General features: G+C 43.6%; 2 protein-coding genes and 1 long non-coding RNA gene across 12 annotated transcripts in view; 2 read left to right on the top strand and 1 right to left on the bottom strand.

The window, feature by feature from the left end:
- RIOK3 (RIO kinase 3) overlaps window positions 1–26,116 on the top strand; it is a 910,199-nt gene that overhangs the window by 534,570 nt on the left and 349,513 nt on the right. The window lies entirely within an intron of this gene.
- The window catches only part of LOC310682651 (uncharacterized protein), a 142,927-nt gene that overhangs the window by 69,393 nt on the left and 47,418 nt on the right, over window positions 1–26,116 (top strand). The window contains exon 5 of one of the 9 annotated variants that reach the window (XR_014514066.1): window positions 1,733–1,917. The exons of 7 other annotated variants lie outside the window; for them this stretch is intronic. Coding sequence is in view for 1 of the 2 variants with exons in the window: in XM_083451696.1 (XP_083307822.1) it covers window positions 4,852–4,923 (72 nt within the window). In the remaining variant the exon portion in view is untranslated. Of the gene's footprint in view, window positions 1–1,732; window positions 1,918–4,822; window positions 4,924–26,116 lie in introns of those variants that run through there. One more of the 9 variants, XM_083451696.1, reaches the window with a different exon arrangement.
- On the bottom strand, window positions 3,664–14,236 carry LOC310682661. Of its 2 annotated transcripts, none has more exons than XR_014514078.1 (4): window positions 14,076–14,236; window positions 12,898–13,103; window positions 4,816–4,888; window positions 3,664–3,756 (listed from the first exon to the last, which is right to left on the bottom strand). It is a non-coding gene; the product is annotated as an uncharacterized lncRNA (long non-coding RNA). The 2 variants fall into 2 exon arrangements; XR_014514079.1 differs by having other exon boundaries at window positions 12,949–13,103.

Below are 26,116 nucleotides of genomic sequence, written 5' to 3'. Positions count from 1 at the left end.
CACAATGGTATTGCAGCTAAAAGGCTGCATAATGGTTTGTTAAGCTCTGTAAGGAGGTATATACAGTTCTCAGGATTCTTTGGGGGAAGTAATGTGCTTTAAATGTGCACTGAACATGCTTTCAGTGACTGGTACGGATCTGACCTGAGATTCATTTTAAATATGCACATAGGGCGTTTTAAATACATACGCCTAAAAAATAAAATGTGAGCATGACAAATGGCAGAATCATAGAGTGTATCATAGAGATGCACTTGTTGGAAGTTGAGATTGGAGGAAACTCCCCGTTGCACACTAAAAGGATACCAGAGTTTGCCGTTTGTTATTGTGTGAAGTGACCGTGATATTCACCTTTCTTTGCCAGTGGCTTCCATATTATTCACTCCATTCAGTTATTGTTGCTTTAACCGCCTTCCTCCAAGGAACTGAGACTGGCATACGTGGTCACCCTCCCATATTATCTGCCCCACAACCCTGCGAGGTAGGTCAGGCTAAGAGGTTGTGACTGGCTGAAGGCCAGTGAACTACGTGGCCAGGTGGGTCACTCGCAGTGCTAGTGCAACGCTCCGTGCACCATACTGCCCTACACTTTCACCCTTTCGGTAGTCACTTCCTCCATCTCCTTCACCTAGAATGTCAGCTGCTTCAGCTGCTGCATGTAAGTCCTTAATTTGTCCAGCTCCTAGGAGAGTTTGGGAGGTGGGAGGAATCGTTCTTGGAGAAGCAAAGAGCTTGTTGCCATAGGAGCAAACTCCATAGGGCACATAGACTCCTGTATTGCATTAGTTGTTAGGGATGATAGTGTGTTGGTATATTGCCTCTCACTCGGTAAAAACATATCCTGGGAAAGGCCAGGCAGGAGTTTTTTCTTCCTTTAGCATATGATTCCATGCATGAAAAAGTTTCATTGTGCACATTAGAGTCCCTGCATCTAAAGCAGGGGAGATATATATATATATTTAATTGATGGCAGCTGGTGTGGTGTACAGACAGCTGGGCCGGGAAGATCTCAGTTCGAATCAAGCCACGGTCTTTCAGCATAACTACCTAGCAGGGCCGTTGTGAAGAAAATAAAATAATACTATTAATATAAAGAGACAGACCCAGGTATGCCACCTGACGCTTACAGGAGGAGTGGTAGGGTACAAATAGGGTTGCCAACAACAGCTTGATCTGCAGAAATGAAGCTTTTCATAGCAAGGAAATGCGTACAATCACCTGCTAATATCTGCATGTTTCACTGCAGCGAAAAAGCGCAGGAGTCAGGCCTGTGAAATAGCAGGCACAAATGTAACATTGTACAGTAATAAATACATTTAACTGGCTGTATATTTGAAAAGGAGGGCTGTGAAAAAAACTGACAAGGTCAAGAGAAGCTTTCTGGGGGATTTTGGGTGGATAGTGTGGGGTGGGGAGGGGGAACTGATGGAGGTGATCGTAGTGATTCCATCGGTGGTGGAGGGAGAGAAATTGCCAACCTTATTACAATCCCTCCAGCTGCAAGCTCTTACAAGAGCCCCACACATGCTGTTTTAGGGCAGCTTGACATGAAGAGGTGGCTGCTGCCGGCTTTTGTTAAGAACTGTCCCCTTTGCAGGGCTGAGGGTTCCCCCCCCCCCGCAAAAAAAAAGAGGGCCGTATGAAAACGCCAAGAATTTCTCTGCAGTCAAACTTGTGTATTTCACCCGGCCCTGCCGATGTTAGTGACAGAATACTGCTGTTTCTCTTAAAGGCGGAAAAATACAGCGCCACCAGCCCTCAAAGGATCTCTGTCACGTGCTTACTTTATTGCTCTACCTTTGTGCACAGTAAGTTGCCACTTAGCTTCAGTTGCTGTTCTTGACTGACATTGTTATTTGTCTTGTACATTTCAGAACTGCTTTGTAGTTAGCCTGGGAAATTGAGAGTACATATGTGGTTAAAAATGGGCAAGGGGGGCGGGCGGGAGCAGTGAAAGAGGTGAAGAAAACGCCGCTATGTTCCCATTAGTGCCTCTGCCATGCTCTCCATTTTCCTATTGTCTCCTTCCAGAGCTTTTCTGCTTAGACCGAGACTTCTGTGATTGGAGTATTAAGTTGAAAAACCAGCAAGAAAGAAGGATGTTTCTTGAAATGCTCTAATGGCCAAAGGGGTGGGGGAGAAGCCTACCAATGTATTATTTATTTAAATTTATAGTCCAGCATATGCTAAACACTTGGGGCAGGTAACAAATGGGTGGAGAAAGCATAAATAAAAACAGGATTAATAACCAAGCACAAAAATGCATTAAGCCCCACACAACTCTCAGAGGTTGCCTTGTTTGGAGTTGCAAAGGATTTTTTTTACCAGGTTATTCTGATTAGTGATTGTGCAGTAATTTTGCTTCCTCTGGATGTGGGTTCCCTTACTCCAATAATCTTGAGATAAGTGCTTTTGCTGTTATGCAGGGATCCTCTCCTTCCTGCTACAGCACACTGGGATCTGAGTTGCTCTGTCGTCTGCTGAGGTGTACAATATAGGTTTGGGCTGTATATGTTGGTCCTTTCCAGTTCTGCTGTTCTAACCAATCAGTTGTGTGTTGTTTTAGAAGATGAAGCAACATGAATAGCGAAGTGGGAAGAGCTTGGATGCACACTGCGCCCCAAGAGCTTCCTACCTTGGTTCTCAATTCTGATGATCCAAATGCACCACTCAAGCGATGTTACGGTTCAGGGGCAAGAAAGCGATTCTAAACGATTTGTGCCGTGCGGTTCACCTTACAAATAATTAGGGGTGTTAGAAATGCATAATAAGACTATGGAGAAATTGCCAACAGCTTCTAAGGCAAGTAGGTCAAACATAAAAGAAAACACTTCCATTTGATTAGGAAATCAGATTTGAGACTTGGCTTCACCCCTACATATCTGTTGTTATTCCGCACTCATGGGAGTGACTTAAAACAGAAATCTGTTTCTGGATATAGCCCACAATATGGCCTTGCATCAATTGAATTCTTATGATTTATTTTTTTTCTGCATTAAAAAATGAGATGGAATTGGCCCAGCTATTGTTCCTAAATATCAAGATAGACTTTTGCTTCACCACCACAGAAGAGCCAAATACCCATCAAACACCACTTTTATGAAGCGTCTCAAAATGTCTAGTCTGTCCAACAACCATTGTGTTTGGATAAACTCTGAAGGCTGCCTTCTGGATTTTCTTTTCAGAGACAGGGAACGTGTGGGCCTCCTGCAGATCAGCCAACTCTGGGATTTGGGCATACTCTTGACGAATAAAGAGGATGGCACCGTGCCTCCAGGGGGTTGGAATGCAGGGCAACATGTTTGCTCCAAAATAAACGTCATGTACAATACATTCATAAGGTTTGTTGGGTTTACTTACATTGTCAGGGTGCTGTCTCCTGGAGATGTTAAAACATTTAGGGGCCTTCAGCTAAGCAATTCCATGTGAAAGTCTTCTGGCAGCAGCATGTTCACACTGCGGTAGGTAACCACATGCATCATTTTCTGTTACTAATGAAGAGTGTGTTTGCGATTGCGCCGAGAAGATGTGTCTCATAGATAGATACCAGATTGCCCTAATGGCAGACACGTGTGAAGTTGTACCATACACTTCTTGATCTGGGCCATATTTCCAAAGTATAAAAATAACCCCCAAAAGATAGATTTGTTTATTTATTTTATTTAATTTATTTTGCTTTATCTGTTTAGTTATTAATTTTAAATCCAGCACTTCCTCACCAAGGAACCCGGGGCAGCAAAAAACACCAGAACAATGCTGTAAAAACAACAACATCAGTTTAGAACCATTTAAAAAACAATCACATGTTCTCACAGCTAATCATTTCAAGGTTGCAAGGAACAGAAACATTCAGCCATCAAATGCCTTGGTAAACAGGAATGTTTTGAATGCTCCTGAAAGTTAATAAAGAGGAAAACAGATGCACCTCACCAGAGAGGGCATTCAGCAAATGGTAAACTGCAACTGAGAAGGCCCTGTCAGTGCCAATGAGATAGCACCCTGCGGTGGCACCATTAGCAGAGCCATCCGTGCCAATATTAGGGCCCAATATGGTGTTATACAGAAATGCAGTCTTTTTTGGTACTTGGGCTCAAAGCTGTTTAGGGCTTTGCATGCTTGTAGTAACACATCGGGCATGGTAGCACACTGGCAGTCAATGCAAGGCTTTCAGGACTGGTGTCACACGCTCCCATCAGGCTTCCTCGCTTACCAATTTAGCAGGTGCATTCTGCACTAACTGTAGTCTCTGAACCATCTTCAAGGGCAGTCCCATGTATAGCACATTGCAGTAGTCCAGGTGAGAGGTGAGTGGAGCCGGCTAGCCATGAACAGCTGTAGCTAACTGACCAGCCTAAGATGGGCCTATACACTGCTAGTGACAGAAACTATTTTAGTGAGTTATGGGGATGTATGAAGTAGGTGTGCACTTGGGCACACAGTGGGGAGGCATAACTTATTCCTGTACCTGGTGGCCACAGGTATTAATAATTATCAAGACAGCTTCTGTCTGCATAGCCTTTGGGTTTCTCTTCGTTGGTCACACCAAAGTGTGACAGGATGTTGGAAGAACAGAATGGAGTGTTGGGAAGGGAACTGGCTTGTCGCACATTGGTGACAAGGGGGGATTTCTTCAAACTGCAAAGAGCAGCTTCAAAGGAGCAATTTTTGTCACTACTGCAGCAGGGAAAATTGAGCTGCTCCTCCTTGTCTGCGGTAGTCCTGATAATTATGCTTTTTAAATAGTGCACATTAAATGCAAAGATACATTTAATATCATGTATAATTTGTTACTTAGATAGGTAGAAGGACACACACATTTCATAGGCTGAGCCCTGTTAGGCATTCTGGGGCATGGTCTTGCTTCTTTCGGATGGCTTGGAAATCACACCTGGAACAGGAATGGAAAACTATTCAAGTATAAAGGTAAAGGTAAAGGGACCCCTGACCAGTAGGTCCAGTCGTGACCGACTCTAGGGTTGCGGCGCTCATCTCGCTTTATTGGCCGAGGGAGCTGGCGTACAGCTTCCGGGTCATGTGGCCAGCATGGCTAAGCCGCTTCTGGTGAACCAGAGCAGCGCACGGAAACGCCGTTTACCGCCGGAGCGGTACCTATTTATCTACTTGCATTTTGACATGCTTTTGAACTGCTAGGATGGCAGGAGATTCAAGTGTAGCCTATCCATTAACTGAGTAAAAACCTTATTGTGACTTTGCTAAAGAGATTGCTCGATAATGGAGATTGCTAATGGTTTGGAAATACTCACACATCTGTATAGAATGTGTAGAAGTTGCAGGGGGGGGACACACATCATCAAAGCTTCAGAATGGTTACACATACTCCCTTGCCCATCTAAGAGAAGGAAAGCTGATAAAGGTTTGTGTTGTGTGTCTGTGCATGTGTGTGTGAGAGAGTAAAGCAGCTGTCCTCAACTTGTAGCCCTCCAGATGTTGTGTTGTATTAGAACTCTCTCATCACCACTGGCCATGCTAGCTGGGGTTGCTAGGCACTTGAGTCCAACAGTCTCTCTATCTGCCTAACACCCTTCCTCCTTGTCTGAGCACCAAAGGTACGGTAGTTTTAGAACATAGACAAAACAAGGGGTAAGTTGAGAGAGAGAGACTGTTTGAAGGCACCTTGTTAGTGCTAAGTGCATCTCTCTGGAGTCCTGAACTGAGGTAGTGATGCCTCTGCCTGGATTGTCCCTAGTCCTTATCCCCACCCAAAAATAAATCAAACCCAGGGAGTGCTCCCCTGGAGATTCTCAATATTTTGAGATGTGGGGAGTGGAGTCTGTCTGCTTTTGTTGTGAGTTTCTTTTTTCGATTGATATTTCTGGGTGTTTTTATCATTATTAATGTACTCTTCAGAGATAGCTGGCAAAAATGTTCAAATGCTGAGGAGTCAAACCCTTTTAAAGCTATTTTTGTTTACTTTTTTAAAAATGCAAATGACCCTTTGTTATGAGGTCAAGAAAGAATATTCTGATTAGGCCTAGAATGTGTTCTCTCTTTCTTGCTCTCTTCCTAAAGTGCCTGGTATAGAAACTGTTAAATCAAAGCCAGATGAGAAGTCCAAAATGTACTATTTATGTTCCTTTGAACATCATTCTAGACCTTTTAACATGCTTCTCCCAATTAAGCTGTTCAGGCCACAGATCTAAATAGCTGCCTGCACTGGTTGCCAATTGATTAATTCCCTAATGATGGATTGAAGCTACTGTTTTTGTTTCTTAATCTTCTCTTCTCCATTAACGGCGAATCATTCAGTGAATGTTCCTTTCAAAAAAATAAGTAAACAAACTGGAGTAAGGGGGAGCAATTTGCATGTGGATTTATCACAAAATGATGTTTTGATTGGTGTTAATGATACAGTTATTTTGTTTTATCATATTTGTATAGCCCCAGCCGTGTGCTATGCTACTGTGCAAATCTAAAGAGTCATTATTAGGACTTAATCTTACAAAAATGCCTGGGATTTAAACACAGCGTATTAACCAATGTAATCCCAGAAAATAGCATGGTCAACCTGAGTTCAAATACCTCCTTTGCTAAGGAGGATTCAATGGGTGGCCTTGGCCTGTAAATGGAAATGATGACTGACTGTACCTATTACTCTAAATAAGTTTTCTAAAAGTTTATTACTTTGTTAATACATACAAGTGACTGGGATCCCTGTGAAAACCAATGGGGGTGGTGATGGTGGGAAGGTGAACTTTGGGGGAAATCTCTTCTCCCAGGGGCAAAGGAGAAGAAACAGCTGGATTTTGCCCTTCCCCATCCAGTGACTTTGGAGGGGAAGAGGAGGGCGTTGCTAATCTTTCCTTTGGTGTGCAGAAGTGTGCTGTGTTGGGAGGGGAAGAAATTAGGGCTCAGAAACATAGCAACAGTGCAGTCTCAGAGCCCAATTTGCCTTCCTCTTTCCCTACGGTCCCTTCACAGAGGAAGGGAGGATTCATGCAACATAATTTATCCTTCCATCCCTGCTCAAGGCTACTGTCTACATACTGGTCTCTGCAGTAAGACAGATTCCCCAGTGGAACTGGGAAGTGCTTATGTACTGCCAACAGCTGGAGCTGTTCTGAAGGGTTATAGGAGAAAGTGCATAAAAAAACAAACCACCATAATGTTGCTTTAAAAAAGATTTTTAAAAGACCCTTTGCAGTCACTGTCATCAATGATGTTGCTAAAACCATCTGGTTGCTAAAAGTGACCAGGAAGTGTTTGTTTGTTTGTTTTTAAAGAAAAGAAAAGAAATATATTTCTTTATTTAGCAAATTTATACACCACTTTTCATTTACAACAATAACAAAGAGATTCAGTAAAATGTTTCCATACCAAGGCATCAGGACCGGTACTAGCGGTCAAGGTTAACAGATGGGTCCTTAACAGTTGGCAAAAGAATGGCAAAAGGATTCCTACTGAAATTAGGTGCCCATTAGTCATTACAGCATTATGGTGTTGCAGACCTTTATTTCATAGCTAGATGAGCATTTTTGTCCCAGTTAAAACATTCAGAAGGACTGCACCCAAAGCAAATATGCCACACCCACTGGCACATACTCATAGAGAAAAGTACAGCACTCTTGATAGTAGGGAAAGTCAGCTGCAATTCTCATTGTAGCTTACTGAGTAAGAACAACCATTGGATAACAGACACTTCTGAAAGCAGCCCTAGCCAAATGCCCACCATACCAATACTTTGTGGGCTAAACCAGCCTCATATAACCAGCATGCTTGAGTCTAATGAATGCATGAAGGGGTTGATGCCATAGAGTAAGCTGTCCTGCTTTGTTGTTGTTTAGTCGTTTAGTCGTGTCCGACTTCGTGACCCCATGGACCAGAGCACACCAGGCACTCCTGTCTTCTGTCCTGCTTTAGTATTAGCTTATGCCGCTTCCCCTCACCTTGAGAAGAAATAGATGACCAAGCCTTTGTTCCCTCAGCCGTTATGGTGTGTGAGGAGCTCTGAATTGTTTCCTCCAGCCGCATGGCTTTAACCAGCCTCTTTTGTTTCAGACCAGAATGGAGACTGAAAATAGTGTTTTCTTATACCAGTAGTTTAGGAACTTTTACCATTTTGTAATCAAGCTACATTTTACTGCCTGTTCACCGTTTGTTTGTTTTTTACTGCTGTATGGAAGATCACATGAATCTGACCTTTGGAGAGTTTGTAAATAAACCATTTTATAACTTTCCAAACATTTTTCTATGCTAAGGGGAGTAGGAAACTTTGGAAGGAGCTTTATAAAGGGGACATTTTGGAGTTCACTGGAAAGGACTCACTTTAAAGGTTTTACAGTCTATATTTCCACACTTTTCTTTGCTGCAGGTTTTGCCATGTTAAATCTCTGCTGGGGTTCTCTTGCCCCAAACTGGACCTTGGTTTCCAAGGAATTTTTGCAACAAACTTGAATCAGAATATCCTATTGTGCCGGATCTTGAAATAATCTCCCATGAAATTCTCCATTCCTCCTGCTCTGAGGGAGGGTAATGTACACACTATCTCAGCCTACTACTACATCTAGCATTCTTCTTGGTAAAATACAGAAAGGAATATTTACCTACTTCACAGTGCCATTAAGAGGCTGCATTAATTAAATGCTTGCAAAGCATGTTGAGATTATCAAGTGGAATAATCTGTCGTTCATATAAATACAAAATGTTATTGTGTTGGATAGATCTCATGAGCTAAAACAATGGCATTGTTGTGGTCTAAATAATCACAGTGATTAAGGAGGCTAATTGTATCTCCAGGACCTTGTGGCCAAAATGTGCTAAAGATGGGGAAAGAGATTCATGGTGAAACCTATGTTCTCTGTCATGAAATATAAATTAAAAATAATTCTATTACAGCAGAATACTGGCATTGTTACATTCATAATGGATATCACACACGTCTCTCTCCCTGCTCTCACTTCCAGGCAAATAATGTTAGAGAAACTATGGCAGTATTTTTCTTCTAGGTGTAATAATCTGTCAGTATCAAATTCTCTTAGTCAGTAGGGAGCATATAGTGTTGATTTACTGAAAATCTTGGATTATGTCTGCTCGGTGGTGAGTGTAGATTTAAGAGGGGAGAGGTAAGGGGTCTCCAAAAGGTGAAGAAATAACACAAAATGAAACCTAGCAAGGAAAAAAATAGCTTGACAGTTAAGATGCAGTGCAGTAACCCAGGCTTCTTGAAGAAAAACCCTAGCAGACATACCAAATGCTACATACTGTACATTTTACAACCTATTCAATTATATCCCTAACTGCACTGCACTGGAAATGCTTGATTGAAAGAAGTCTTTACACTTGCCAAACAAAGAGAGGGGGCAGAGAGATATGACTGTTTCCCAGCACAGAAATAATTTCAGTTTTAGGGACATATAATTAATTTGGCAAGGCTGTTAACAACAGACATTTTTAAAAGGGCCAATGCTCTACTTTCCAGAACTGTAATCTAATCTCAGTTTCTTATTGAAAATGTTACACAAGTTGTAATTGTAGAAGAATATTGAAGGGGGCTCAGAGAGAACTTGTTCACATTTTATGAGATGAGCTAAAATAGCATGTGGTTCGTACTCCTTTTTATCTGCTAATGTGTGAACAATGGGGTGCTGAAATTGTCTCATACTTCCATCTGCAAGGTGCTTAACAATACAATGTGTAGTGTGGAAGTGAGGCAGATATTGGCAGTCAAGAGACAGAAAGACCCCGTCTGCACTTGACATTTAATGCAGTCCCATGCCACTTTAAACAATCATGGCTTCCCCCCCAAAGAATATTGGGAAGTTAGTTTATTAACAGTGCTGAGAGTAGTTAGGAGACCCTCCTATTCTCTTCACTGATCTACGGTTCCTAGAGTTCCCTGGGAAGAGATTGATTATTAAACCACCCTAGCCTTGTTGGTCTGTGAAGGGAATAGGAGCCTGCTAACAACTCTTAGCACTGTTAAAAAACTACAGTTCCCAGGATTCTTTGAGGGAATCCATGGCCATTTAAAGTGGAAATGTCCTTTGCCTCAGGGAGCAAAATGTCTTGAGCTGGCCCTGAGGGCAAATATTCTTAGTCATTTGTGAGAGGTTATATGCTGTTCTTTCTCTTGAGATAAATTAAGACATAGTTATTAGGAAACAAAGTTTGACAGGGTCCATTAAAATAATTTCGTAGCAGAGAGATAGGGAGACAGAATACTCCTGTTATACAGAATGCAGTGGTGTGAAGACCTTTTGTCTATTACATGAAATGGGGTGGCTGGCCTTTGACAACTGTGAGAAATCACTACTAGTTTTTGTCTGGTACAAGCAGCCTCTATGGTATAAGGGGAGGATGCTGTGCAGATTGTCAGACTCATAGCCGCCTCCTGTCACCTTTCAGTCACATCATGGCAAAGTGATTTTTTTTTTTAAAAAAAAAATCTGAATACTAGGAACAGCATGAGCTAAATTCTGAACAATAAAATGCTAGAAGGAACAGAGGAACAGTGTCCAATTTGAGGTTGATGGCTGTGTTGAGTTTGTAGGGCTGCAGCCATTGCACATCTTCTTGCATGGCTTGCATGAGGCAGGAACAGATTCCCTCAGAAGGTGGTGGACTCTCCTTCGTTGGAGGTTTTAAAGCAGAGGTTGGATAGCCAGCAGTCATTGGTGCTTTATTTGAGATTCCTGCATTGCAGAGGGCTAGACTTAATGACCCCCAGGGTCTCTTCCAACTATCCAATTCTATGATTCTATGAGGTAGTGCTTTCCTTTAATTTAATGAATGAAGAGGTGTGACCCATTTGCAGCAATATTTTAAAATCCCCACCTCTCCTCAAGTTCAAACGCTATGAACCAAATGACTATTTTCTATTTAAAAGAAGCAGAAAGCATGAATAGCTTTGTCTGCTGCTGTTGCTGCCACAACTTTTATCAGCCTCCGTCCTGTTCGCACCTTAGGCCAATCTCAGGCTGCCTTGGTAACCCAGAAGACATCCACTAACAACAGCAGCATATTAGTCATTTTAACTGCCCAGGATTATTATGTGAAGGTGGCCAGTTTTTAAAAAATCTATTAAATACTGCAATGGAAATCTGCCCTATTCTATAAATAATTTGGGTGTCCTTCTGACATCTCTGAACTACAGGTATGGAGATGGCACTGTGCACTGCAATAGCTCCTAAAAGTCACCCAGTAGTAAAATATAAGCTGCTGTTAAAACAATTTCAGGGCACAGTGCAAGTAACAGAAAGCCTGTTTCCATGACAGAACACAAATTATTAATAAATCAGGCCAAACAGGACAAAAAGTGAAAAATAGATTTCATCAGTTAGCATTAGTGTTTTATTTTTAAATAATGATGTTATCATATGAGCACGTGGTGTTGTGTATCTGTTTTGTGAACCTCACAGAATAAGCTGGAAATTGGGATGCAATAAAAACACTGAAGCGAAACCCAACAGTGACACTGCAATGTGGATCTTCTCCTTAACACTTTCAAAATCAAAATTGTGTTCAGAGAGACAAGGGCATGGCACACATTTTACATGTTATTCCCCTGGCGGCTGAAACCACAATTAAATGGTTGTAAAAGAGCCCACTTGACCTACTTACTTTTCTTATTGGTCACTAGAAACAATTCATTAGAGAAAAACAAAAATCCCCAGAAACTACAGGTTACCTCAGATGTATGGATGGCAGTATCACAGTCCCTGCATCACAAACACATTCTTCTCTTCCAATACAAAGCAGCTAGTGTCCTGAAGACATCCAGGATTAGGCCACTGGCAGCAGGAGATTGGTACTGAACTGTGTTTTTGTCACATGGAGCTACCACAGTGTCAACTGTAACACAGATCATGCCCTGGTAGCAAGCAAGATCTTTCTTGAGGGCCCATAGCTCAATGCAGAAAGTGTGGCCTTGAATCTACACTGCCCAAACAGCCATACCTGAACTTTTTGAATGCTTCTCTGATTCCGCCGAATATGCACTACTGTGAGAAGACACTTGCTGCACTGAGAAAGGCAAGGAGCAATGCCCAGTGGTTTGCCAGTTGATGTGCCATTGTCTACAGGCTAAAGCTGTGTCAGAGCACTCAACTCACAAAATGTACACGGAGACAGCCTCTGAACCATAAGTCAAGAAAATGCACCGCTGTAAACCTTGTCTGGAGAGATAATCACGGACAGCAGCAATGGGCAGAGCGCTATCAAGAACTATACTTGCAGGGAGATGCCTCTAACACTCCACACATCAGCAAAGGGTTCCTTACCTTTAAACTGTATTTGAACCAGATATCCCTTCAAATACAGGACTGCACACAGAGGAAACCTGGGACACCCCATAACTCCCAAATTTCCCCGATTTAACTGGGACTTCCCAGACTGACAGAAGTTGCCCCATCTTCTGACCCCAATCTGTCATGAAGTGGCAGGACGATGGGAAGGAGGAAGAGGATCCCATGGAGGGGTATAACCAGGACTGGGACACATCGGGGTAAGCTGGGGAGGGAAGTACTCATAGGGTGACAGAAGATGGTGAGGGAATGGGGGTCATTGCACAGGACCCAGAGCAGCAGGACCCTAAAGCCAGAGGGGCCCCTATCTCCATGAACATGGCATGCTCTAGAAGTAGGGAGCAGCAAGGAGGGGTGCTCTAGGAGGCTGAGGCAGGCAAGGGCCCACAGCCCAGCTCTCTAGCTGGCCAGGTGGGGCTCGCTAGGTCTGAGAGAAAGAGTGTGATTCCTCAGCTGGAACAGGTGAGGGTCATATGCCTCATCAAGCCCAGCAGGCAAAGCACACAAGGGAAGCAGAGCTGAGGCACTGTGTCTCCTCAACAGCCAATTTAGATGGATTTTGGCTTGGATACTCCTGGACTGTGCTTTGGGTTTGACTGGACTGTAGCCTGACTGCTGGACTTTAGACTTGGCTTACTTGGACTGCCCCTGGACTGTGTTTACTGGACTTTGGGCCTTGCTTGCATACTGACTTGTCACCAGGTAGGCCAGGGGTTCAGGACACAATCCTGGATGTCCCATTTTGGCTTCCATGCTCTGGCTGCTGCGGTGTCTCTCAATGCTGTGCAGGGTGTGGCAAACTTCCACCGGCCGCTCTGGATCACATCTCCTGAGGCTGCAGAGCTGAAGGCAGAAGACAGCAGACAAGGTAAAGGAGAGGGGAGAGGGTGAGCGAGCAGGTTGCGGCAGTGAGCACGCAGGCGAGAAAGGGATTGGCGGCAGGGAGGGGGTGACGGGGTGACAGGGTTGGTGGGATGGTGGAGGGGAGCCCCAAACTGTCCTCCGAAAATGTTTGGGGTTGTGACACCCTAGGAAGGGTCCTGTCTACCTCTTTGGTGGCCTGTAAGGAGTTGAAGAAGCTGTCCCCCACCCCCAAGGCAAAGTTGCACTTTTCTGAGTCATGGTGAAGCAAATGAAGCTATTAATGTCCAGGGTAGGCAAGCAGGAAGAATGTGTTTTGAATAGATTTATACACAGAATTTAGTACTTCTGACTGGATCAAGCTTTCCTCACATCTGGCTGCCTCCTGTATTGAGCAATCCCTTCTGTCTGAACTGCTCATACATTGTCAGGTGCTTTTTAAATAAACAAATAAGCTACTAAATAAAGCCTGCAAGATTTATATGTAAGATTTACATGCAAAAATGCACATCAAAGGTAATATTATAGGTATAATATGTATAAAAGAGTTATGTGTTCTTACTTTAGGAAATGTGAAATGTGGTATGAGTATGGTAGGCATTTATTATAAAAATGCATATGAAAATACATGCGGCATACAAATAGTTTCAGTAAATAGTATATTGTTACAAGCCCCCAATCTCTGAACAGTACGTTTTCTCAGGGATCCCAGTACATATTTTGGTTTCCTTTGAAGGAATGTCACTGTTGGGTTGTGGTTGGTTGGTTTGTTTACACACACACACACACACACACACACACACACACACACACAGACTGAGCATAAGATGGGAGGAGCCTAGCATTAATACTCCAACAAATCTTGTTCCCTTATTAAACTTCGGGGGCACTAAACCTACAGTTTTGGGTGCTCACAGAGAGCAAATCTGGCCTCTGTATGATTCTATATCTTACCTCAAGACTGAGGTTCCTTCTGTTCTCCTTCAGACACACACCTTGATGCCAGCTCCTTCATCCAAATCAATTGAGAAAGGTCTTCTCATTTCAGCTAGGCTTCTAGAAGCATCTTCAGCTGTTTAGTTTCTATGGCAACCCTTGGGCCAAAGCTAACATAACAAAGCCAATATTTAACCCACCTGGCAAGGGCCATTTACTTAACAAAGAAAGTGGTTTGGCCGTTTTTTTTAGCAGTCCCCCTTTCTTTGCAGAAATCCCATTTTACAGAAGATATAAAATCACAGGTATGGAGAGGACCCCCAAACCCATTTAGTCTAACCCCAAATTTACTGCAACCTATTAAGTGAGCCAGTTTGTGCTTGTAATATGTACGACGTATTTTGATGCCCTCCCCCCCATTTCCAGGAATAGAAAACATGCACTCTTTTGTGTAAAGTAATTACAATGTGAATTGCCTGGTGGGAACCATTTCTTTGATGAGGCATTTTTTCTGAACATGCACAGACAAAGGAAATGATTTCCTTACCAAGAGAAATCACTTCAAAGCTCTCAGGCCAGGCCCTAGACCAGCTCAGGTTTCCTTTCTGTTCAGCACAGTATGGACAACAGCTCTCACAAAGACTCATATTCCTCACGCCTGGTTTGAATTTAAGCTGATGCCGAGCCCAGAGTGGAAGGGACTTGCAGGTCTACCTTCCCTGCCAAACACACATAGCCTGCCCTCCCCTTGCTGCCTGTGTGTGTTTTAATGTCTGTGGCACTCTCAACAAGGTTTCTCTGCTTCTTAGTGCTTTGTGGTGTTCTTGCTCGCCTGAACATTATTTCAGCCAGGTTGTGGTGTTCTGACATCTCTCCTTCTCTTAAGAAGTCTTCCTCTGTCAGAAAAGAGCTTTGTTTTGCCATCCTTCTGCCCCTGCCTCTTGTGAAGGTGAGGTGGAGGACGATGGTACTCATGAGAATGAAATGGATTGAGAATAATTTTGCATGACAACTGCTGGGTATCCAATATCGCTTTGCTGGTGTTGCTTACAACACTAACACTTGGAACATTTCCAATAGCTGCATGGCAGCCCATTGGCAATACGTGCCAAATACTTGTTTTATGGGGCAGCTTGAGCACAGCCCTTGCATTCAGTGCCGAGAGAAACTGAAACATGTTTCTTACCCGTTTCCCAAGCACCGTGCCTCTTGCATTCTGAATGTTGTACCCCACTATTTATTTAAAGCATTCATATATTTCACTCCTTCATTCTGTTTGGGATTTCATGACGGTGTACAAGAATTTGTATCTTAGTAGAAACAACAGTAAAAGAACAGATAAATGTAACAATAATTTACAAGAATTTTCATTTTCGCTAGGCACCTGAAAGGTTGTAATGTTGCCACAAGGAGAATCTCTTATGGCATTTCGTGGCCAGGCTGAAAAGGCCCTTCCCTTTGCTGTGTAATAGTGTACCTCCAGGAGGTACCTAGTGAAGATCATCAACACCAGGAGAAGATCTTAAGAAATAGGCGTACAGCAGGAAGGGAAAAATATGTCCCTCTAGAAAATGTTGTTGGGCTTCTCCAATAATCCCTGGCCATTGCTGGCTGAGACTGATGGGAACTGAAGTCCAGTAGATTCCCCATAACTGAGCTAGAGATAGGCAAGGCTGCTTAATGGTAAATTGGTCTTAATATAAGAATCCAGCAAGCACACTGTGTACAGAGTTGTTGTTGTTTTGTCCCCCCTCCCCTGTGACTCCACAGATTAGAGTGTCAGTGCCAAAATAGAAAAGAAACCCACACACAGTGCTGCATAGGTGGAGAGGTTTAAATGTCTCTGTCAGCCCAGCTCCCTGGTGCAAGTAACCTCCTTGGTTATCAGATGGATCATTTGATAAGCATGGATGAGATATGGAGGGACTGTGTGTGTATGTCCTAGGTGTGTGCCAGTGTGGTGTGAAAGTGTAAAAAAAAAAAGATTAGTCACCCATTTGAACTGTACGCAAGATGAGTTCAACAAATGCACATTCATTTTGAAACAATACCATTGGCACCAAGTTCAACACATTAAAACAGAAACCAACAAACCATTTTTCCAAAGGTCATATAATGTTCTGTGCATAAACTTCAGAGTTAGGGTATCCGTTTATATAGACTTCACCTGATAACATTAGACCCTAACTTTACAAAGACTAGAATTTAACACAGAAGAAGAAGAAAGTGGAACAATGCAGAAGATCAACTGAATTGCTTAGTTTTAGCCTAGGATATGTGAAAGGAGAGGCAAAGTGGACAAGCCCGCCACTCCAAGTAGCTATGGAAGAATCGCTTGAGAATCCCAGATTTTCAGATGTGCCTCATCTATTCACAACTGCCCCTGTTTGCTTCCTGGTACATCAGGTGGCGTTGTCCATCTGCCTAGCAGAGGGATAGACAACAAGGTGTCGTCCTGCTGGTGTTGTGGACAACAACTCCCATTGGCACTAGTCGGCATGGCCAATGGTCAGAGATGAACATCAGGAGGGTACCACATGGTCTAGTAATTTATCTTCGCCAAATGCTGGCCACATGACCTGGAAGCCGTACGCCGGCTCCCTTGGCCAATAAAGCGAGATGAGCGCCGCAACCCCAGAGTCGGCCACAACTGGACCTAATGGTCAGGGGTCCCTTTACCTTTACCTTGATAAATACATCATCCTTTTTATCGTTGCCCAGACAGATCAATAGACCAAGTGGTTCACCTCTTAGACCTGGCTCTCTGTGTGGAGAAAAGAGCTGTTTGTTTGACGATGCCTCTAGAAGTGGGACTGAGGTAGAGATTGCATGGAAGTGTTATGTCTTTGTGAAGGAGGTTGAGCAGTAAAACAAAATGTACACCTAGTCCTTCTGCTACATATATATGCTGGTCTTCTGGTAATCTGGAAGCCTTTTACCCAAGAGTGAAGCTCACTAGACAGTCAAGCTAACACCTCCAGGAATCCTCTCCATACAAAAATATGTTTCAGCTTAAGACGGGCCACGTTTCGAAGAAGCTGCAAGCGGCACCTCTTCGCTTGAGCCTTTCCATCTGTTTAAGCTGTGAATCCTAAGTTCCTAGCTGTCTGCTTAAATTAAAAGCTGCAGGCAGCAAGGGACCATGACAGTTTGTTCTTCATTGTCAGAGTGATAATCACTCAGTGCAAGACTCATAAAAACAAATGCAGAAACTAAGGCAGGCAACAATGAACTTTTCAGCCTCTTCAATAGCAGAATAATTCCACCGCTGACAATAATTCATATTCATGAATGGTGGCCGAAACGTGCTGCACATCAGCTTGCATAATTCAAGAGGCTAGATTTCAGTTGAACATTAGGAGAAACTTCTTAATGGTAAGAGCAGATTGACAACGGAACTTATCACCAAGGAGGGGGGTGCAGCAGTGTGTAAGTGTGTGTGTGTGTGTGTGGTAGGACCCAGTTCCTCACTGAGGGTTTCCAGCACAGATAGGACACCTTTCTGTTGGCAATGCTCCAGCTCTACATTTGCTGTACTGAGCAGAGGACTGGACTAGCTCAGGACTGGGAAACCTTTGTCGGCCCAAGGGCAACCTTCTGAGAGCCGTGTGCAACAAATGTAAACGTTACCTTTGTACATGAGACTCACCCCCCCCCCTTTAAGTTCTAAATCCAGACAAGCAGAAGCCTACTATGCAGATTGCCCATGCGGAAAAGAGCAGCCTCTTCCCGGCAGCTAGTGGAAAATGGAGACTGAGTCTAGTGAGTCTGTTGCTCGTTGAAACTTCTCACATAAATGCACCACCATATGTTTCATACCAAACAGGCCCACCTGGTCCTCTTTCACAACACACCACTTTACTGTGCAATAAATTGGTCTGAAATGAAGGCCGTCCATGTCTGCTGCCATCCCCTTGGATCCTGAGCGATACAAATGGAGTTCTGTTTGCGCCACAAGACTTTCCTGTCTTCCCTTCCTACTTGGAGGGGACCTTCTGCCCCACCCTTACCCTCCACCAACAATCATGTATGAACTGATTTGGGCCCTAAAACTGTGTTGTAGTCAAGTCAGGAAATACATGGGTAAATTATGTTTTCTGTCTGATGATAAAGGATTCTGGAGGAATTACTTTTGCAAAACGAAGTGCTGAAACGTATCCTTGACACCTCTTGCCTTCTCAGAATAACACAGGCAACTACCCTTCAAATGCCTAATTACCTCAAAGCATTTTAATTAAAGACTCTGCTTTAAAGGTAACAAGTCAAGCGGATTGATGCTGAGATGGTTCATATTGACAGCCTCGTAGAGGTGCGCTGTCTCAGTGGGAACACTCAGGTGCGTTCGCCTGAGGCACAGCCACAGTACCTATCGAAGCACAAAATCAAGGGGTGGGGGAGCCCTGAGCACACTTTGCATAAAAGCACTCATTTGCTGAGAGGGGCTTTTGCAAGGGAAGGGGCTGGGTTCTGGGTCAGACCAAAAGCCCATCAAGTCCAGCATCCTGTTCCCCACAGCAACCAACCAGATGCCCCTAGGAAACAGGTCATGCAGACGATACCCCTCACCGCTTGTTGCCTCCCAGCAACTTGTGCTCAGAGGCATACCTAGAGCAGGAATGGAGAATTGCTGGTGTGGCCTGGCTGGATCCAGTCTGTGGTCTCAGCACACCAGATGAAGCAGTTAGGCTTAGATTACTTCTGGACCTTTTTGGGTGGGATACTGGCAAATTCAAGACATGCCATGATAGTTGACAGGGAAGTCTTTTTGTGATAAGAAAAGTGATGGCGGAAATGCATTGGAAAGTTTCATCTCATCTAGGGCGGTCCAACCTCTCAGAACAAGTGGGCCACACTTTTACTTACACACACACACACACACACACACACACACACAAACACACAAGCCTCAGGTGAGATTGGGTGCTGAGGCTGGCCTATTTGGCCTCGCACAGGCTGAGGGAGACAGGACAAGTACCTTTGCTGTTTGTTTTCACGGGTGCCTCACAGCAACAACAGGAAAAAAAGTCAGCTACTCAAACCATTTTAAGAAGTCCTGGATGTTGTCGAGGGCTGGCAAAAATGGCCTTGAGGGCTGCATGCAGCTCCCAGGCTTCATGGTGGACCACTCTGCTCTTAGTACCAGGTCTTTGGCTATTTAACGTCCTATGGCTTTTAAATTTTGTTTGTGGGAGGTCGTCTGTTTTTCATTTATTATTTTGTGTTCTCATTTTGTATTTTTATGCTGTGAACCACCTTGTGGTGGTTGAAGGGCGGTATACAAATTTAATAAATAATAATAAAAAGCAATAGCTTCAATATCCAATAGGTGCTGAAATCCTTCCTGCAAAACAGCAACAGTCTGGAGATGCCCTTAGTAGGGTGTCGGAGATGAATGCTCAGTCATAATAAAGATACCCCAAGTCCTCAGGGAGTGATGTGGTGTCATAACCATGGATTGAGAGTTTTTATTCATGGACATCACTCTTGTAGCCAGCTGTGACCAGAGACTACCCCGACTTTGGTAACCCCTATGTTACCGCTCCCTATTCCTGTCAGGGATGGGTATGTGGGCTAAGGTTTTGCTAATCAGTGGAGAAAGTGGAAGGGTTCCCCCCTTTTCCTTTTGCAAGCGCCCTCTCCCTGTGCAGAATTTAGTCCATACTGTCTGCGTTAGACTTTTGCATTACGGAAAAAGGAAAGGGAAGCAAAAAGCAGCAATATCGTAAGCATATGGTTAATGACTCATCCCAAGTGGAAAAACAGCATTTGTTATATTTTATGAAAATTTTATACATCCAAGGTACAGTACATCTGTTGCTATTTAGGCTGACATGTATGTAGAGGTTGGCAGAACAAGTTCTCTCTGTAGGGATGAATGAACTCCAAACTAAACCGCAGAACTTTCAAGCGTGCTGGCTGCTGCTGCTGTTGCTGCTGCTTTAAAGAGAGGAGAAAGGGAAAGGAGAGGATTGGATTGGAAAGGAAAGGAGGAAAAAAAGCTACTTAGCTGAGCAATGTATGAGGCTGAGGCACTGTGGTTCCTGCGAACAATACAATGGAACTGGCTTTCTTTTGACAGAGATGCCTGTCTTCAAAGAACCACAAAGCACTTTAATGTAGGGAGAGGGACCCCCACCGAGCCAAGCACAGCTGATAGAACTGGGCAAGTTTCACAAGGGTCAGATGTTTGGGCTCTGAAAATACCTTAAAGTTCAGTTAGTCAAACAAAGCAGGAGGCAAACGGCGTAACAACACTCTCAAAGGCGATCAAAGCCTCCTCTTCCATAAACAAAGCCCTCAAAGCATCCTGGGTTTCAGTACAATATCCAGGAATTTTTTAGATAACTACAAGGCCATCACAGCCTTTGGGGGGGGGCAGTCCTGGTGTCCTCTCATGGAAATTACTGGGGGTGGGTGGGTTTATTTTTGAAATCTGAATTTCAAAACTCTTGAATTTCATTTTCAAAAATAAAATGCAAGTTTCTAGATCTCAGGAAACTGAAGGAGAGGTTGAAAATAAAGCTTATTCTGCCTAGAGATTCATAAGTCAGCATGGCTGCAGGTGGGTGCACTCCACTGATGGAAGACAAGTTTTTGTCCTCAGGACAACTCATTATTTCTTTCTGTTTCCTCCTTCTTCCCCCTGTTGCTTCAGTGATTTATGCATTGCTTTGATTTTTCCAGCCAGTCGCATCACAAATTTTCAGCTATGTACTCAAACATTCCCTCTGAAAGCACATTTGGGCGGTTGAGTACCTATCAGTCTGGAAGCAAAATGAGGCTATGCTAAAATAAGGCAGTGACATCTGCGTACCTTTCTTAGTGGGAAAGCTGTACAGTAGTACCTCGGGTTAAGTACTTAATTTGTTCCGGAGGTCCATTCTTAACCTGAAACTGTTCTTGACCTGAAGCACCACTTTAGCTAATGGGGCCTCCCACTGCCGCTGCGCCGCCGTAGCACGATTTCTGTTATTATCCTGAAGCAAAGTTCTTAACCTGAAGCACTATTTCTGGGTTAGCGGAGTCTGTAACCTGAAGCGTACGTAACCTGAAGCATATGTAACCTGAGGTACCACTGTACTTTGAACTCTGCTGCTGCTCAATCTCTCTTCGCCCCGTGGAATCTCTGGAAATTGCAACTTTGCAAGAGGACTATTAGTCTCCTGACTAACTCTCAGCACCCTTAACAAACTACAGTTCCCATGATTCTTTGAGGGAGAAGCCATTACTATTTAAAGTGGTGTGGTACTGCTTTAAATGTATAATTGCAGATGAAGCCAGAGAGCTGAGTCTGGGCTCTGCTAGTGTGCTGACTGTCTCCCTAGAGACTTGATGTGGGATTTGAAGCAGATTTTTGTTGTCTTTCGGCGTGGTTATGCTGTGGAGGGCTGCAACAAGGTGACCTGCGGAGCTGCTAAGTCTACAACCCAGGTGCTAACAGCTGATGGGCTGCTACAAGGCCCCTGCACCTCTCTCTTCCTCAGACCAGACCTTAAACAGGGCTTGGACTGGAGGGCCCACCCTGTTCTTCCTTCTGCCAATATCTAAGTGCTTACCATCTCTTAGGTGAGGGGAGAGGATCCTTCAGGTGCATTGCAGTGGCTGTGCATTGTTCTAGATCAGAGCCAGAGTTCATAGGATGCAGCAGACTAGAGTATCAATACAGTTATAAGAGCAACCATGCTTGCAACAAGGTTGTTGTTGTTTAGTCGTTTAGTTGTGTCCGACTCTTTGTGACCCCATGGACCAGAGCAAGCCAGGCACTCCTGTGTCTTCCACTGCCTCCAGCAGTTTGGTCAAACTCATGCTGGTAGCTTCGAGAACACTATCCAACCATCTCGTCCTCTGTCGTCCCCTTCTCCTTGTGCCCTCCAGCTTTCCCAACATCAGGGTCTTTTCCAGGGAGTCTTCTCTTCTCATGAGGTGGCCAACGTACTGGAGTCTCAGCTTCACAATCTGTCCTTCCAGTGAGCACCCAGGGCTGATTTCCTTAAGAATGGATAGGTTTGATGTGCCTTAATAGGAAAGATGAAAAAGCAAAAAGGTGACAAGGATACTTTGACGTTGCAATGAGGTGACTGTGGAGGCGGGAGGAAGATTAGTTGCTTGGAAAGGGGAGCAATATGGCTGTTGAGAAAAGGCCTCTAGAGAGTTCCTAACGGGTGGAGAAAAATGAGTGTGGGCACTGGAGAAGCAGAGGCTGCTGGGAAACCGAGTATCCTATAAAATTAATCCAGGCAGATCTCTGGAAACCTGGCTCTCTTACCACCCCATCCCCCACTTCTCCTTCGACTCACAGCGTATGACCCACCCTCACTCTGAGGCTAGTCAGGGCTACCCTGAGCTGGTGTTAATGCAAACCAGGCTTCGCCATCATGGTGCCCTTCACTCTAAATATAGAATATATGTTTTGGAGCTGAATTCAAACATCTGGAGGGCACCGATGGTGGAGGCTGATGCAAACAAGAGCCTAGTAGAGGTGATGGGAGATGGCGTTGATGTGGAGGTGCTCAGAGATGCAGATCTGCCATGACTCTTCCAGCTGCTGTTACTGGAACCTGCACTGGGTAAGCAGGAATAACGGTTTTATATTTAGAAAAGAGGACTTTGATCCTTGATACACTCAGAAACAAGGAGCTTTCTTTTCATTTCCCTTTCCGCTTCAAAACTTTGAAAAGAGTTTTAATTAGTGCATTAAAGATGATTCATCAGAGCTTCCAAAGTGTAAATATTATCCGGTCATTCTGTTAATAATGGTCCGGTGTATTATATTACTTCGCCTCCTGCCCCAGCCAAGTTTTTTTTTTTTTAAAAAAAGCCCAATATGTTTGAAACATTTATTTAAAGTCCTAACGTGACTTGGTACCTCACATCAGCCTCCCTATACATAAAGATTTTCGTCAGGTGCTCTCCTCTGAGTGTTCCTGCCAAGCCACTGAGTGAGGTGTATGAGTGGCAAAGGACCAGGGGGCCTCCACAAGTATTCCACTTGCCTTGTGGAATTTTGTCCCAAGGGAGGCTGGTGCCAATATTTTTTTAGGGGCCAGGTTATTGTTTTTCCAAGCTTGTAAATATTACGTGTTTTATTACAGTTGCTCCTTTTAACATCTATCTTTTTTGGGAACTGCTTGGAGGTGGTTTCTGAAAAACAAAAACAAAAACAAAAAAACAACAATCCTCATTCATTATTAAATTTATATACCGCCCTATGCCCGGAGGTCTCAGGGTGGTTCACAAAAAAAGATTACAATATATAAAATCAAAATTTTAAAAAAATCCAATAAGACCCCACCAAAAAAAATCCACATTTTAAAGAGTATAGGGTGTTGATTAGGTCAGCAAAAGGCCTGGTTAAAAACGTTTTGCCTGGTGCTTAAAGGTGTATAATGAAGGCGCCAGGTGATCTTTCCTGGGGAAAGTATTCCACAGATGGGAACCCACTGCAGAGAAGGCCCATTCTCGTGTTGCCACCCTCCAGACCTCTCAAGGAGGAGGCACATGAAGGAGGACTTCAGAAGATGATCTCAGGTTCCAGGTGGTTCATTTAGAAAGAGGTGGTCCTTGAGGGATTGCAGTCCTGAGCCATTTAAGGCTCTATAGGTCAAAACTAGCACTTTGAATTGGACCCGGAAGCTAATCAGTAGCCAGTGCAGCTGGACCAGGATCAGTGTAATATGCTCAAACCGTCTTGCTCTGGTGAGCAACCTGGCCGCTGAATTCTGCACTAGTTGAAGTTTACAAACCTACATATAACGCATTGCAGTCATCCTCAGTCAAGCAGTGTATAAATTTTATGAAGTAATAAATAAATCTGTCTGCCTGTACATTTGATTGCATTTATATCCCACCTGTCTTCTCAAAGGAGCTCAGGGCAGTTGTTGCAAATTTCATAAATGTTGTTGCATGGGTATGTTGCAAACTGCCCTGGAAATCAAAGTAATCTAAAATCAATCAATCAATCCCAATTCACCGCTATTGTACTCTTGACTATGGCTCCAAAACTGGTAGTGGGTCCAGGCAAACTGTCCCTTTTGTATGAGAGGGGTTGGGTTGGGAGGGAGTACAGTGGTACCTTGGGTTATGAACTTGATTCATTCCGGAGGTCCGTTCTTAACCTGAAACCATTCTTAACTTGAGGCGTGCTTTCACTGATTGGGCCTCCCTCTGCCACCGTGCTGCCGGTGCGCCATTTCTGTTCTCATCCTAGGGCAAAGTTTGCAACCAGAGGTACTACTTCCAAGTTAGTGGAGTTTGTAACCTGACGTGTTTGTAACCCAAAGCATTTGAAACCTGAGGTACCACTGTACAAGTTTCCACGATCCACTTCTAGCCACTTAACCATGATGAAGACCAAGAGAGAGCATCACATCTGTATTGAGCCAAAGGGTCCCAAACAGGCATCTATAAAGGTTGTATATGTTTGTTTCATAGAAACTGGAATTCCTCACCAGCACTCTCCATAGGCATGTAGGAACCATTATATATTTGATATAGCTGAGCAAATTGCTAATCAGAACAGGCTCTCTGCGCAATCAGTTTTCCTAGATCATAAAAGCCCAAAGCCTCAGTTCATAGATCCCCACGTATGGCAGCAAGCTTAACTTGCCTTATTGCATTTGACGATTTCCATGCTTGCACCTCCTGAACATGTCTGATTCTTTCTGAACTGAATGCTAACAAATTGGTGGACTGTAAAGGAACCAGGAATTGCTTTCGTTCCCCAGTGTCAATTTGACTCCTTGCCAACTCCAGTGCTTAAAGTAAAGAAGAAACTCTGCTTTCCTGCTGGTTTACACTTCTGTTTATGAGCTACCAGCATCTTGTTTTTATAGTCAGTGATTGGGGTAAGTAAACTAGTTTCATTGGCAAACCTGTTTTCAGGCATTTACCCATCAGTAAATTGGGTGGGTGATTCCAGACTGCCATCTCAGGGTGCATTTCTATTCACAATTAAAGCTCAGTGAAGATCTGTTTGTCTTGCTTTGTTTTCTCAGTAGTGATGAGGAGGACAAGGAAGTGCACTTTTTTGGCAGGCTGACCTGATTAGTACATATTGATTTCATTACCAAGGCTAAGGTAGAGGTTAGGCATTTTGCCAAAGTCTTCCTAGGACTTGATGAAGATGTAATTTTTTTAATGTAGGGTTTTCTTTACGCATGTGGCATCTTGTATATAACTAAGGCATATCATCAGCCACCTATGTGTTCAAACCATGCTATGAAAGGTTAAGTTTAGAGGCCCTTTATGAAAATCTTCCTTTATGCAAACAGAGTAAGTGGACAGATTGATGAATCCCATCCACAACAGCACCACCAAATCATAACATCTCTGCTCTGTTCTGTTCTGCTTGAGTTTTCATAAGCACTTGAATTTTTGATCCCATGAAAACATTACATTCTCATAAAATTCAACCAAACTAAAACTACTTTACGCACAATTACATTTTGCATAAGAAAAACAAATTGTCTCTGTAAAGGTTCTGCAGCTCGAGTATCATTCATACTCATGAGGTAAATTTTAGAAAACACTGTAACTTATGAAAATTTGCGGGGCAGAAGCTTCAGATGCATACGAAGCCTAATCATCAATTGAAATGAATCCATTGAAGGATGGTAGGCCACCTTTCAACTAAATGGCATAGATTCTGTCCCACAAAGGGCATAGTTTGAGAACCATTGGTGTAGATGATCTCATCCTTACCCCTACTTTCTTGACCAGCTCTGAACCTGAACCCTTGTGTAATTGCATGTAGCCCTTTCCCATTGTACAGACTATCATTATGGAGAATTTCCCTACATGCAAACATTGATCTGATTAGCTAAATCCTTTGGCTGCCTCCTCGGTTATTTGGATATTTAGCATTGCAGCGAACCAGTATGTGGCACTAAACTGTAAGCAGGCATGGGGACATTTAGAATGAAAAAATATAGATGTGGCTCTGCATATCCTATGTTGGGGGAATGGACAGATCTCTGCAGAGTTCTATTGTGCCTTCTTAACAGCCACCAAGGGAGTTCTTAAGTGTTATTTTTGGAAATGCCATATTTCATCCTTACATG

This window comes from Podarcis tiliguerta (genome assembly GCF_965153285.1).
Source record: "Podarcis tiliguerta genome assembly, chromosome: 7".
NCBI lineage: Eukaryota > Metazoa > Chordata > Lepidosauria > Squamata > Lacertidae > Podarcis > Podarcis tiliguerta.
This window is presented reverse-complemented; position numbering and strand designations above follow the sequence as displayed.